The sequence below is a fragment of the Myxocyprinus asiaticus genome, chromosome 1 (genome assembly GCF_019703515.2).
Source record: "Myxocyprinus asiaticus isolate MX2 ecotype Aquarium Trade chromosome 1, UBuf_Myxa_2, whole genome shotgun sequence".
NCBI classification, from domain to species: domain Eukaryota; kingdom Metazoa; phylum Chordata; class Actinopteri; order Cypriniformes; family Catostomidae; genus Myxocyprinus; species Myxocyprinus asiaticus.
In genome coordinates this window covers 49,394,022-49,410,070 of record NC_059344.1, presented here as the reverse complement: position 1 = coordinate 49,410,070, position 16,049 = coordinate 49,394,022, and the positions used below count along the sequence as shown (strand labels likewise).

General features: G+C 37.2%; 1 protein-coding gene across 9 annotated transcripts in view; it reads right to left on the bottom strand.

Annotated features, from left to right (window-relative positions):
- Window positions 1–6,833: 6,833 nt before the first annotated feature.
- LOC127442937 (transcription factor 12-like) overlaps window positions 6,834–16,049 on the bottom strand; it is a 145,953-nt gene continuing 136,737 nt past the window's right edge. For all 9 annotated transcript variants that reach the window (XM_051701346.1, XM_051701382.1, XM_051701364.1 and 6 more), the window contains 5 exons: window positions 12,131–12,245; window positions 11,747–11,912; window positions 11,317–11,549; window positions 9,853–10,006; window positions 6,834–9,612 (listed from right to left, as the gene is read on the bottom strand). In XM_051701346.1, the coding sequence (XP_051557306.1) occupies window positions 9,864–10,006; window positions 11,317–11,549; window positions 11,747–11,912; window positions 12,131–12,245 (657 nt within the window). In that variant the 3' untranslated portion in view covers window positions 6,834–9,612; window positions 9,853–9,863. The remainder of the gene's footprint in view (window positions 9,613–9,852; window positions 10,007–11,316; window positions 11,550–11,746; window positions 11,913–12,130; window positions 12,246–16,049) is intronic.

The following is a 16,049-nucleotide window of genomic DNA, read 5'->3' as shown; positions in this document are numbered from 1 at the left end:
AAAAGAACGTTCCTAGATCGTTAGGATTTGGCTCCCAAAAAAACAATCATACGGGAACCATACTCTAACATTAGGGAAACATTCTTTGTTTGCTACACGGTGATGGTTTCAGAGGCAATAATTTATTAACCATGTTTATTTACTAACAATTTATTCACAGTTGCATAAGTTTAATGCCCTTAAATTAGTTAATAAGAGCAGATACTACTGCCTGCAAATGTTTAAAAATATACTGTATTAAAACGTTGATCTTATTACTGTGTTGCCTGTGTGCTCACTCCCTGAGCACAACCAAGGACCAAAAATGTGAAGGGAAAAAGCTTTCTTTCCAGTTCAATTTTGAACATTCTGAATTGTGGCTATTTAGTGGAAATCCTGATATCTCCACCCTTTGTTGAAAATCCACCATGTTTTGATTTCTTTATGTGTGGGTACACTTGAACTCCTCTGCTCCACTGGCCAGAGTCTCAGTTTTGTTGCTGTGTGGAGTTACAGGAAAGACAGAAGCAGCTCTGTTTGACAAGCCCTGCATCATATTCAGTAGGGAGCGCTGTCTGTCCTGTTTGGGGATCCAGGGCCCTGATGTGAATAGCAAGCAATGGAGGCATTGCTGTGTGTTAACTCTTTCAAAAAGCTTCACACTTTCAGCTGTAATATGTAATAAATGTAAAGTTTGTGCATTAAGGGTTGCCTGTCAACTTTATAACTCACAGTAAAGGTGTTTGAGTGAAGGCTGTTTTACCACAAGTATTTCTTTAAATCTGTTTTGATAACTTGACATTTTAAAATAAAGCAAGCCACCAGAGGCAGTGTGGTAAGGTACCTTAAGGGGTGTTCAGAAGCATGACGCGAAGTAGTTTTAATTGTTTAAATAAAAGAAAAATATGTGAACATAACAGTCGGAATAAACACTGAACACTTTTCGTAAAAAAAAAAAAAAAAAAAATAACATTCTTGCGTAAATTGTCGATTCAAGTCAATTTAGACAATTTACCTAAGAATATCAACGATTTACATAAAAATGTATTCCGCTCATGTTTCGTGAATAAGGGCCCATTGTGCAGTCAAAGGTATTCAGATATGGGCCGTGACAAATGAGGCTGTCCAAGATGCTAAAAACTGAGAAAGAGAATTAAATATTTTTGTCCATGTTGCAAAATGTTTATACAGATTTCTACAAAGAAATTAAAGGTGCTCTAAATTATTTTTCTTAATAAAAAAAAAAATTATACTGGGTGACCCAATAACCGAGTGGTTAGGGCACAAATGCCATGAGCAGCAAGTCCCTGGTTCGATTCCTGGCTGGCTGGACCATTTGCTGCATGTCATTCCCCTTTCTCTTTCTCCACATTTCCTGTCTCTCTCCACTTTCACTGTCAAATAAAGGCATAAAATGGCCATAAAAAAAAAAAAAAAAAAAAAGTGCAATAAAAAATGTGTAATTTTGAAACACATGTATAAAGTCATAAGCACTAATATGAGATAAAGACTCCAGCCATATCATTAACCTTACCAAAACTGTTTCATTCTATATGGAGAGGGTCCACTCATGGGGGCTGCAATGTTGGATCACATGATCAGTAATACTACTTGCTTAATCTTCATAACAGCCGTGTTTTTGAACACCAGTCATGGATTAATCATGACTGACTATGAATAGTGAATTTCTTCACTAGTAGAAGTAACAAATAGATTTTTAAATGTAATTTTAAAATAATTCATGAGGGTCTAAAAGGGTCTTCTCTGTTTAATTTGTTATTTATTTACTTTCGGTCACATGCATGTTGGTGACAATTTGGTGGAAAAAGGTTTTCAATATTTATAATAATTTTACTGCTTACTTTTTTAAAGAACATTTATCCAAAGAACAAAATATTATTTATAATATTGCAGTAGTACCCGTTTAGAAGAATATGGTTTAAGAATATTATGAGAAAATGTTTCTAAGTTCTGCTACTAAGAACTTGACTGCAGGCATTAAATGTCCAGCCAAAAGTAATAATCACTGAAAGGAAGCGAGTCAGCAACAAATGTATGATCCAATGCATGGCAACCTTAACACCCTTGATTACAAGGGCGTAGATTTGGCTTGAACATTTGGGTTGGGGGGGGGGGGGGTTGCAGCATGAAGCATTTACTCGTTTCCATTAATCATGGTATTGGGGGGTTGTACTTACTTGTTTTGATTATTGGGTTACATCACCCCCATCCCCCCTGGAATCTATGCCCCTGCTTGATTTGATTCCAGCAGAAGAAGCCAAGATGCTCCTGTCAAGGGGCCCACCATGACACTCCCTTCCTGTGCTGTCCCTCTGTGCAGCCAGATCCACAGGAAGTTAGTTCTCAAACATGGTGGTCCCACACATATAAAAAAAAAAACACAAAAAAAACCTCGTTTTTTCTAGTTGACTGCAAATAAACACTCCAGGGCACGGTTTTGATAAAGGCAGAAAGGAATATGCACACTCTGTCACACAAAACACACACACACAGACATATAGGGAGGAAATGGGACAAAGCCTTCCCACCCAGTCAGCGGAGTTGGAGCTGTCTCCAGATGAGGTGTCGTGTTAGAAGGCTGACAAGCTTTTCTTCCAGAGTCTTTCTGAATTGGGTGAGTTCTCTCTAGCATTTAGCAACTGCTTCTCCAGTGCTGTTCCTGCCTCAAAACAGATCTGGGGCCCAACCTGTCAGCACTGGACAAATCCAATGAGAAACTGTCTCTCACACACATGTACAGAGACATAATTTCGGACAGATGTATAAGCCAGGGAGATGAGTTCTGGGATTTAGTTTAGTCTTTTAATTGGACAGCCAGGACTGATGTCATTGCATGAAAATGTACAGATGAGTTGAAAAATGAGAAATAAATAAAACGAACCGTTAATAGAGTTTCACAAGGTACTGTTGAAGTTGCATAGTGCAGAAATGTTCTGGCTGTAAACCATTCACCACTACTGAGACAAAACAGGTGCTCCCATTTTTCATAAATGACACAAAAATGGAAAATAAAATAATTTAATTAGGAAGGAAAGTCAATTAACACTGGGAATATGTGGGAATATGACCACACCCTGAAATGAAAGAGCGTCAGTAAAGAGTTTCAGTGAGAGAACAGCAAGCTTTTTATTTTCCCATGATCATTCACTAGACACACAAAGTATGTTTTTCTCTCAGTCAAGTTAAAGACAGATGTTGAACTTTTAACAGAAATCTGAATTACTCCCTAAAGCAAATGTCTTCACCCTGCAAAGACAATGAGCATTAAGGCAATAAAACAGTGAAGCCAAATATATTTTGCAAAACAAAATAACATCTTTCTAAAATATTGAAATAAATGAAGCAGGGTTTTCACACTGTAAGTTAAATAGAAATGCACTCCATAGTATTTCCTTACAGTATAACTGAAATTTACACTCACCGATCACTTTATTAGGAACACCTGTACACCTATTTATTCATGTGATTATATAATCAGCCAATCATGTGGCAGCAGTGCAACACATAAAATCATGAAGATACGAGTCAGGAGCTTCAGTTACTGTTCACATCTACCACCAGAATGGGGGAAAAAATTTGATCTCAGACCGTGGGATTATTGTTGGTTCCAGAAGTGCTGGTTTGAGTATTTCTGTCACAAAGCAAAAGTCATCTCAAACTGGTTTCATGAACATGACGATGAGTTCACTGTTCTTTTGTGGCCTTCCCAGTCACCGGATCTGAATCAAATAGAACACCTTTGGGATGTGGTAGAACAAGAGATTCACAGCATGAATATGCAGCTGGCAAATCTGCAGAAACTGCGTGATGTAATCATGTCAACATGGACCAGAATCTCAAAGGAATGTTTCCAACATCTTGCAAAATCCATGCCATGAAGAACTCAGGCTGTTTTCAGAGCAAAGAGAGGCTCTACCCAGTATTAGTATAGTGTTCCTAATAAAGTGCTCAGTGAGTATACTCAGAGCAATTTGTTAAGAAAAAAAGTGTTTGGGGTACCATAGCAGAACACAATATATTTAAAAATAATTTGAAATGGACTCATATTTGAGTGAAATTAAAGGGAAATTAAATTCTCTCATCATTTACTCACCCTCATGCCACCCCAGATGTATATGACTTTCTTTCTTCTGCAAAACATAAACGAAGATTTTTAAAAGAATATTTCAACTCTGTTGGTCCTCACAATGCATGTGAATGGTGACCAGACCGCTGAAGTCCCAAAAGGCAGTATAAAAGTAATATATAAGACTCCAATAAATAAATCTACAGTTATGCTCAAAAGTTTGCATACCCTTGGAGAATTGGTAATATATGTACCATTTTTAAAGAAAACATGATTGAGCAGGCAAAACACATTTCTTTTATTTCTTATGGGATTCATATTCAACTGTAGGTTATAACAGAATGGCACAATCATAAAACAAAACATGGCAACAAAGAAAAAAATGAAATTACCCCTGTTCAAAAGTCTGCATACCCTTAGTTCTTAATACTGTGTATTGCCCCCTTTAGCATCAATGACAGCGTGCAGTCTTTTGTAATAGTTGTCTATGCGGCCCCAAATTCTTGCAGGTGGTATAGCTGCCCATTCGTCTTGGCAAATTGCCTCCAGGTCATGCAAAGTCTTTGGTCATCTTGCATGAACTGCACGTTTGAGATCTCCCCAGAGTAGCTCGATGATATTAAGGTCAGGTGACTGTGATGGCCACTCCAGAACCTTCAACCTTTTCTGCTGTAACCACTGGAGGGTCAACTTGGCCTTGTGCTTAGGGTGATTGTTGTGCTGGAAAGTCCAAGAGCGTCCCATGCGCAGCTTTCGTGCAGAAGAATGCAAATTGTCTACCAGTATTTTCTGATAACATTTTGCATTCATCTTGCCATCAATTTTCACAAGATTCCCCATGCCTTTAGAGCTCACACACCCCCAAAACATCAGTGAGCCACCACCATGCTTCACAGTGGGGATGGTATTCTTTTCACTATAGGCCTTGTTGACCCCTCTCCAAACATAGTGCTTATGGTTGTGACCATAAAGCTCTATTTTGGTCTCATCACTCCAAATTACAGTGTGCCAGAAGCTGTGAGGCATGTCAAGGTCTTGTCGGGCATATTGTAACCAGGCTTTTTTGTGGCATTGGTGCAATAAAGGCTTCTTTCTGGCAACTCGACGATACAGCTCATTTTTGTTCAAGTATTGTCGTATTGTGCTCCTTGAAACAACCACACCGTCTTTTTCCAGAGCAGCCTGTATTTCTCCTGAGGTTACCTGTGGGTTTTTCTTTGTATCCCGGACAATTCTTCTGGCAGTTGTGGCTGAAATCTTTCTTGGTCTACCTGACCGTGGCTTGGTATCAAGAGATACCCACATTTTCCACTTCTTAAGTGATTGAACAGTACTGACCGGCGTTTTCAAGGCTTTGGATATCCTTTTATATCCTTTTCAATCTTTATAAAGTTCCATTACCTTGTTATGCAGGTCTTTTGACAGTTCTTTTCTGCTCCCCATGGCTCAGTATCTAGCCTGCTCAGTGCATCCACGTGAGAGCTAACAAACTCATTGACTATTTATACACAGACACTAACTGCAATTTAAAAAGCCACAGGTGTGGGAAATTAACCTTTAATTGCCATTTAAACCTGTGTGTGTCACATTCAAGGGTATGTAAACTTTTGATCAGGGCCATTTGTGTGATTTCTGTTATCATTATGATTTAAAAAGGAGCCAGACAACTATGTGATGATAAATGGCTTAATATGATCACTATCCTTTTTTTGTTTCATGATCAGTCATATTTTCAAAATCAATGCCAAAATGTAAAATATTTTGCCAGGGTATGCAAACTTTTGAGCACAACTGTATATCTTCTGAAGCAATATGATAGGTATGGGTAAGAAACAGATCAATATTTCAGTCCTTTTCAAAATGTAAATATACACTTACACTTCCACATGCTGGTGTTGAAGGGACTTTCACTTTTTAACATTCAGCCACCTACAGGCTGGGGCTAGTCAAAAGTGAAGATTGATAGTAAAAAAGGACTTAAATATTGATCTGTTTCTCACCCACACCTATCATATTGCTCCAGAAGACATGGATTTAAACACAGGATTACTTTTATGCCTCCTTTATGTAATTTTTGGACCTTTGGAGTTCTGGTCACCATTCACTTGCATTGCATTGCACTTACATTGTATGGACCTACAGAGATGAGATGTTCTTTTTAACATTAGTGTAAACTCTGTTTAAACACTATAAAAATATAATCTTAAGTAAACTTTGTTTAGTTTTTGTTTACTTTTTGGACATTAGTGGGAAGGAATGCATTAGTTGCAATGGATGTGCAAACTGGGCCCATTTTGACTGCTGGAAAATGCAATAGAGATTCATTTGTGAAATAGACATCTAGTAAAATTTTACCTCTAACTAAAATGTGCACTGTTCATTTTCTAAAAAAATAAAAAAAATAAAAAAAATAGTTGTATTTAAGACATTATAAAATGCCAAAAGTGACTGAAATAAACTTAAATTGAGACATCCTTGGCCAATGTTTGCAAAGTTTTTAATCTTCTTTATAATATTATGTTACTCCATTAAATTCAGTATACTGTATATCAACCCTCAATACACTTTGGGACTACAATAAAACTGTTTTTCTTTAAGAGGGGTCTTTTGTGCCTCTTGCATTTTGAATGGTTTTCAATATGGGTCAAAAATTACCCAAAGGACAAAAGGAGGGTGCAGTTTAAGCTTAAGACAATATAGGAGAGTTAAACGAGAGGATAAGAAACAATCACTGTAGGAGGGGAATAAACACACATACAACGGGATTAAAAAAAAAGATGGCACATTTATTACTACATAAATGTTATATACATATTGTGTTTTCTGTTACAGAAACAGAAAAAAAGAATTCAACTTCTTACTGCTGGTTTTCTGATGTGCATTGACAATACCTTGAATTTTGACATGGGTACAAATCTTTCATCAACCAACAATACAGACTAGAGACATAGATGGAGAGCACATCTTCTGGAACATCGAGCTCGTACAATACCCCATATGTACTAGACTGCGAGCTACAATCCTACTTATGTTCTTAAGATGCTATCAATAATCTTTTTTATAGTAATGGACAGGTTATGGTAAATAACCGTACATTTTTTTTTTTTTACTATCTAATATAGTAAAATAAAGTAAGAAAATTTTTACTCAAAACTTTTGATTTCAAAAATCTAGAAAGAGTAATATTTAGAGTTCAAGAAATGTTCTTACAATATTATTGTATAAAAGACTAACTATAGTGAAAAATAAGCCAAATGTTTTTTTTGTAGTTTTTTTTTTATCCTTTTCATAGTTTTTTTCTTGTTATGAGGGAAAGCATCAGGGCATACAGCAAAATCTAACATATCCAACAGAGGAAAAACAGAACACAGAAAACAAGGAAAAGAGAAAAAACAGGGAAAACAAAACAATAAACAAAGAGATGACTCATAACCTCGATAAATTTTCAGCAGGCAAAAATACAAGCTCTTGAATACTGAAATGTATAACAAGGCCACAAAGACTAGTGGATTTCACAATAATTTTTGTTAAGTAAGGTAACTCTCCACGAAACAACGAATAAGAGAAAACACCGTTGGAAATTAATGCTGATATTCTGAAATTTTATGATATATGTTTCCGTAAGTTTTTGTTCTTTTGACTTTGTAATTCAGGGAGTGATTCATATTAGAATGTGGCAGACTTTTTGCACTGGTGTGAATGCATGGAAGACAACAACAGACAGGGAAGAAAAAGAAAATGTTTTTGGAAAAAAAACAAAAAAACTTTTTTGGTCATAATGAAAAAACTATACATTACAAAATGAAAGTTGTGACTCCTCTGTTCAGATTTAAAAAAAAAGAATGTCAGAGAAAATCCTGATTCTTGTTCGATAATTTCCACTGTTTGCTGAGCTTGATGATTCACAGCATTTTAATTCAAAGAGCTTCTCTTTATCTAACAGACATTGCACTCACATTCTGCTGATCAAGTATCAAGTACTTCAATGCAAGGGGGGAAAGACAAAGCCACTCTAAGTAACTTAGAACATCCTTCAATTTTCTCACGACAATTATACGCTTTACTATGAAGCCTAGAGAAATGCTTTGTATACAATAACAAATAAACATATAACATGTGGTTACTTTGAGTTTATTTTCTTTATTTTTCTTTCTTTTTTATTTTATGTTTTTATTGTTAATGGTTTTAGAAAAAAGAACATAAAGCAAAACTCCAATTCAGGCCAGGTAAAGTAATGGTCATCGTTTAAAACCCAACTCTTCTCAAACAGTGCCATGTCTAACACCTTAGATGCAGGCTAAATGTCTATCAGAGATTCCTCAGTACAGATGCCCTCGGAATTACCACGGCTGTCCAAACAAAACAGAGACCAAATTATGTAACATTTGAATACAAACAAAATGCATCAGAAATCGGTCATTTCTCTTTACCCTTAACACTATACGGCAAAGGAATCAAAAGAACGAGATCGTGTCCCCTTTCCCATTTAAGACACTAAGAAGTATGCAGGGAATGCTGGGGTTTTGAAACATTCTGCTTTCTCTTTCCAAACTGCTTACTAATGACTATGAACATGTTAGCTTGTGTTGGATCTTTGACCTTTCAGTAAAGCCAGAGTTTGCCGTTCCACCATCATTTCCACAACACAGGGAATCCGGCCAAACATGCACAGGGTTGATCCCATCCCGCCTCACTCATTCCCTCTCTTAAACTTCTGTCTGTGATGAGGACTCCTCGCTACACTATCAACGTACATAATAAAAGAATTAGGTAGTTTTGGCTTCTCATGCTGTAATTTGCGGAATGAATGTACGATAAATATAAATAATATATTATTTCTTCTTTTTTATGCTAGACAAAAAGGGACCCTTGAGTCTTTGAAAGTTCAAATACCATCAAATTCTTTCGAGGGCATGGAATTTGATCTAAGCGTGATAAAATATATTAATCTCATAGAGTAGATGTTTGAGCGGAGAGGCCCTTCCACAGACACGAGACACGAGAGAGAGTGCACACAGCACACAACTCTAATGTGATGGACAAACTGCAGATCTACTGAAACACCACCAGCTTCTCAAAGCAATGTCAGAACTTTCCCTTTAAACATAGACTTACAGCTCAGTAACATAATAAATAAAAAATAAAAAATACAACTAAAAAAAACAAAAAACAAATTTCTGTTACAATGCATTCGTCAATTCAGTTTAGGCACAAGGCAACTTCCACGTACAGGGTGGAGTGGGTGGCGACAGTCTCTGATTGTACAGCTGCGGACCACAGCTTGCAGACAGTGATATGTGCTAAGGGGCTTTTATGCTTGATTTTGTTTTTCTCCGGTGGGCAGAAATTTGCTTATTGATATGTGGTGTCTTCACAGGGAGCTGGGCATTTGTTAATTTTCTTCTATCTCAGGATTGCTAATCGGTGGAATTTTGCTTCGATTGGTCTGTCTTCTCAAATCTGTCTCACAAACTGTGAGTCCTGTCCGCCCGTGGAAAGCAAGGTGACCGACTCTGTCTAACACACGCCATCATGATCCATTTGATCTAAAAGTGAGGGAAAGATGAAGACAATGCTTATAACTCTCTTGTCTTATAACACACTTGTGTCAATCTATATATTCAATCAATCTGAATATGTGTGCATATAACTAAACTTTTCTTATAAAATCTAAATCAGTCTCAGCAATAGGAAGGAGCTAGGCTCATGGTGTTGTGCTCTTGCTACCTGCATGTATTATATCTCTCTATACTGTATGTGAAGAGCTGATCTTAGGTGCAAGTTACCTGGCCAGTGTTCACAGATGGCCCATGGGGTTGGATGTGTCTGTGAGTCCCGGGTGCACAGGCTGGTGGGCTTGCTGGGGGTCACCTGAAACCCCCGATACCTTCTCCTCCTCCCTTCTCTTAAGGCAGGCTGCTTTGGGGTTCAGGTTCCTCTCTGCACACAGGAAATTCACACACCTCACCATAACATTACCACTTTTATCACTGAGTCCAAACTGGGGTCCCGAGACCCTCAAGGGGGCCGCAAGGGGGTCCGAGGAAAAAAGCGTTAAAAATACCATTCATAAATTAATCTAGATTTTCTTTTATTGTATTGACAGCAATAGTAAGAAATAAAAAACAAACAAAACTTAATTGGCATTTATTTTCATGTATTATGAAAAACAAAATCGTATTTGTTCGAGACAAGGGTTGTAATTCACTTTTCTCTGTAAAGATTCTTTGAAACAATATTTACTGTTTCATTGTATACTTTTAGAAACGTATTTATACAGCACTTTTCACAATAAATATAAATATAAAAAAATTAAATATATTTTATTATATACATTTTTAATTGAATTAATTTGAAAATGCTTTTCCTTGGGTGTATACATCTAACATTACTCCGATATAAGAAATATACACTGTCAACTCAATAAGTAGTAAATATTTACCAGATAATATTTTAATTATTTCTTTTGGCTTTAGTATTTAATTTTGCAAACAAGAAGTCTTTAAAATGTAATGTTTGCTATTTTTCTCACACAGAGGGTCTCTTGCAAGGGGATCCTCAAATCTGGGGTCCTTCCAATCAAAAAGTTTGATAATCCACGCATAAAACTACTGAAAAAAGGAGGAAGACAGTTGCATAATTTGTTTTTTGAGTGTAAACACTCACTCACTTTGGGAAGATCTGAGCACTTATATTAGAAAATGTAAGTTCATCTTGTCATTGAAAGATATATACATTACTTATTTTTCAAGTAATAACCACACTGTTAAACGTTATTCACATTTTTTCAATTTAAAGTATAAAGATTTAATTAATAAGAACAAATGTCTTGATTTATTCTCCAAATTTGAAGTCTTCTTGGTTAAAATGTTTCATACTGTGCAATAAATAATGCAAAAAAATTACATTTCTAAGGCAATCTGTCTGATTAGGCACTGCTGTTACCTATTTTTATTTTCATTTGACATTTTATAATGAATATTTATCTTTACTGTTTTTCTTTTCCAACACTTTGTTCATAACTTTGTGTATTTTCCCCTGTATTTCCCTTGATGCAGTGCTTACTGTTGCTTGTTTATACAATAAAAAAGCAGTACTGGTTTGTGTATATATATTTCATAATCACACCCTCAAACTCTGAGAAGCTTTTATTCTCTTATGAAGCCTTATGAAACCAGCTACTCTGAGAACTGTTGAACGGCTCAGGAAGAGATTGATATAAACATGAGTGCATTAGAGCAGTGTCTGACCTCTGACTTGCTGTTCGAGGCTGAGAATGACGGCGACGGCCTGGTGGAGAATGAGCAGTTTGGTCTGGGGCTTCTCGCTCTTTAGATGCAGCTGACACATGCGGCCCAGTTCTTTAAATGCCTCATTGATGTCTCGAACCCGCAGCCGCTCGCGGGCATTGTTGGCCATCCTCCTCTCACGTTCGCGTTCTGCCTTCTGCTCGGGGTTCAAGTCCTCGTCTTCATTGATACTGCTGCAGAACAATTCAGACATGTCAGACAATATGGAGGAACAATGTTGCCTCAGACAATTCAGAATGGCAATAGCTCTGTTCCAAAACATAGGCAGCTGCCTTCTAAGGCAACATGCTAACTGTCATGGAGTGATCGATTTGGAATGCTCTACATAGACAGCAACTCTGCGTGCTCCACATGCAAGTAAGTGCCTTGCCTTGTTCGAGTCCCTCCTCTTGTTCCCTTCATATCCCTTTTATCACTCTCGTCATCTGATTTGAAGTCGTCAGAGGAGTGGTTGTCGTGCATGTCGTCTTTTTCTTGATTCTCGACCTTCAACTCCAGAGGAGAAGCCACTTGGCTAGCCAGACTGCTAGCGAGTCCTGTCATACAACCAAAGCACAAAGATGGGCTTAATGCTTTAAATATACAGGGTAATGTTTTGTGACTTGTTTTAAGGACATCAAACACAGTCAGAACATTGTTTATGAATCATTACTGAAGATGCAGCATACAACTTGATGCAAATGTTAACAAGTGCCAAGTAGACATCAAGTCGACATTGGGACAAAAATAAAACAATGATTAAAAGCTTTCAAACCTCTGAAAGTGTCTGCCTGGTGGTTCAGCTCTGAGCTGGAAGTGGGCCCCGCACTGGCCTGCAATCCAGCATGGTTGTTGTTCAGGCTGACGCCCTCTTCGCGGTGAACGGAGCCCTGTCAGAACAGATAGCCATAAATACATGATGCAGAGAACAGAGCAAAACATCAAGAGTCCCTCTGATCATGAAGCCATCTGATCCGAGAGAACAAAAGTGATTTACATTAAATCGGGGTAAGAGACAGATCTTGGACATCAAAGCTAAGAGAGTCTCTGTGTTCCTACTGTAGAGTGTGACCTCCCTTTCTGAAAGACTGTGAGGTATACACACTACAAAGAATGACCTTCACAGCCTCAAATTCGCACTCAGAGACACACAGCACTTCACTCCGGAGTTCTAACTCTGTTCCACAAAAAAGACTTTCATATTGTTTTCTTTGCTTTTCATTTTGAAAGCATAGGTCTATACTTTGAGAGGCATCAATCTATCATTCGACAGAGGACTGGATGCCATACCTTTTCAGGAAATATTGGACTTAAGTGTTAGTAGTGGAAGAAAGCTTTCTGTTTCAAAGCCAAACATAGTTTCATAGTGCCAAACATCAGGTCACTTGAGAACATTAAAGTCAACCAATTTTATTTCCGTAATGTCATGCATTTAAAGAGTAAAACAGAATATTCAATGCGATCAATTTTTTTGGGTATTTACATTTTATTTTATTTTACACTTTAAAAGTGTTCCATATCAGAATGGAGCCAGACCGAAATGCATGTTTGTAGTCAGTTGTGGACAAAGGCGGAGGAGGGGGGTGCTTCAGTGAGCAAAACTGGAAAACAGTATCAACGAGATTTCATATATTTATTTGTATTTATGCAGTATATATAATACAAGTTTTGCTTTCAGTATATCTGTCATTTATTGTTAATAAAAATTGTGTCCCGTTTGCTTGTGGGCAGGGCTCTGCCGAACTGAAAAGAGCCCTTGTGATGGATACTAGTGAACTTTTTATTCTCCCTTTATCCCTTTTATTTGCACAAAAACAAAAAAAAGTGACTGTTAACAATTAAACATTAATCTGACAATAAATTACAATTAAATTGCGTTATTGTAGTGTAATATTACAATTTATATGAATTAAAAACAAATTAATCCTCCAATTTTTTTTCATAAGAGTATTGTATAAGCTCATCCTTTGAAATGTTTAATAATCATAATATTAATAATTTAAAAAAAAACAGTACAGGTAAGAGCTCTAGTATTCTCATGTTTCATCGCCATGGTTGGATAGCACTTAAACCTCAGCTGATCAACGAACTGACTCCCTAACTTCATCTTCTGGTGTTTGATTGTGTTTACCATAAATCGCTTGTGTTGTTGTTTTCTCACTTACTGATCCCTGTACAGTAGCTGAATGTAAATGTAATTGAAACACTTTGCACACAATGGGACAGCGGTGCTCGGCCATTCTGCAAGCTTCATATTTTATGTATTTAAACGTATTGGAGCTCATTATTTAGATTGCTTTTATTCTTTTACTAAATAATATGACATTGTTGTGATTTAATTAAGAAAGAGGAGTAGTTTGATGCAACACTTGAAACTTTCACTATGACTGATTATAATACTGGAATGTAGAATGTAACTAATGCATTGGCTGGCTTACTGAATGACTTAATTGCTGGTGAAAACATTCCATTGCGTATTGTGTGTGTGTGTGTACGATAATAGACATGATCAAAGCCCTTCTGATAGGAAAGCCTACAAGGTTAGCATAGATTAGCGTAACGCGGCCGTTCCATAGACGTTCTATGGAGGAAACAAGAGGCTGTTCTTTTTGAATGGATGTCTATAGAGGAGATGCTTCACAACGCTGAATAAACTGCTTTTGTGAGGAAACAGCTCTAATGAATTAATTACCTGTCTGCTAATCTTCAACATGTTTTACACTAAACAATCCTTTTGGAGTGAACTACTGTATGTGTGGAGTTTATGATGATAAAATTGCTGTTTTATAAGAGAAGTCACAGATTATTTTACGACCGGAAGGTGTCAGTTTACGGCTCTTTCCATTCATTTGTATAACATCAGCAAACTGTTGTAAAATGCTAGTTGACCGTTACGCTCTCTACAACGATAGAACTGTGAAGGTTGTTATCTCAGTACTATAAGATCTCTGACATGATCTCCAGGGAGACACGTGGTTCTCTGGTGCCCTCGCTGCAGGTGCATGTGTATATATCGTCCGCCTAAACTGCAGCACCCCTTGCCAAAAATTCGTTCCCGTGCTTATGGTTGTGGAAAACTACTGAAAGACCACCAGCACCCACGTTAATGGAGTTTTTTTGTTGGGTTGTAGAGTCTATAGTGCATGTTCAGCCTCAAGAGATGTAACCCAAAATTCCCCTTTACAAATCTACAATTAATTGGTATTATTGCTGTGGCGTTTATTACAATAAAATTAAATGGCAGCAGATTGCAGTATTAACTATTTGCAAGATTATAAAAAAGCTGAATTAAAGGTGCTGTGAGCGATTTTGCCGTTTTGAAGCTGTCACGTGACAGAGCAGTTTAATTAGCCACACCCCCTCATTCCAAAACTCCGCCATCCAAAGACAATTTCGAGACCAAACTTAGCAAAACAGCAGCACTGTTTGTTTCCTCAGTGCCCTCAACTGACAAACATTATGAATAATAGCCTCAATGATCTGCTTCAAATACAACACTATGAGAACGAGCAAAATGATTGACAGGTGAAAAGTGTTGTGGACACATTTTTGTTTGCTGTTTACAAAGTATACAGCTGTCACAGAGACCGGTGAAATATCTCAGGACACTTATTTCATTAATATCTTTAAGGGAGTAGGAAAATTTGTTGCATGCTTTTCCATGATAAAATCACCTACAGCACCTTTAACTTATTTAACATACTTTAAAGGAATATTCCGGGTTCAATACAAGTTAAGCTCAATCAACAGCATTTGTGGCATAATGGTGATTGACCTGTCTCTTCTTTTCTTAAAAAAACAAACAAACAAAAAAACACAATAAAATCAAGGTTACAGTGAGGCACTTACAATGGAAGTGAATGTGGAAAATATTTGGAGGGTTTAAAAGGCAGAAATGTGAAGCTTGTAATTTTATAAAAGCACTTACATGAATTCTTCTGTTAAAACTCATGTATTATTTGAACTGTAAAGTCGTTTTAGGGTTTTAGAGTTTGTGGCGTTAAGTCGTCATGGCAACGAAGCTGTCAAATTGGAAATAACTTTGTAATAAATACATTTGTTTCACACTAAAATCATGTTAACATGCATATTGTTTATTTATTGTGGTCATATGTGTTTTCTAACGTTTACGGATTGGCCCCATTCACCTCCATTGTAAGTGCCTCAGTGTAACTTTAGATTTTTTTTCCTTTTTTTATAGACAAGGGAGCACAAGTTGATTTTTGTTGTGGTAATCAACTTTATGCCACAAATGCTGTCAACTGAGCTCGTCTTCTACTGAACCCGGAATATTCCTTTAATATTAACTAATAGCCAGTGGTGCCTAGATGATGTCATCTGAAAAGGAAAGTTCTATCAGGAAGACTTGCAAATTGAGTGAAATTTAAGATGACATTTATTTGATGAATATAAAACAGAAATGTAATGTCTCTCTTTGGCGTAAGCCCCGTCTGGCGGTCCGAAGAAGTTGTACTCGGAACCGTCATATCCTGCTGGAGACAGGAGGCAGCGGTGAGGAGCCTGCCCCCGTGCAGGTCGGGACTCAACTGGTGGTGGTGGGGTGGTGGAGGTTGCCGTGTTAGCACACTGAAACAGCAATGTGATAGTTTGTGAGCAGACTTATAAAGCACTGGCTAACATGTGATTGGCTAGGAGTTACCTAGCTAATGGTGCGATGATGTACAGCTGCTAGT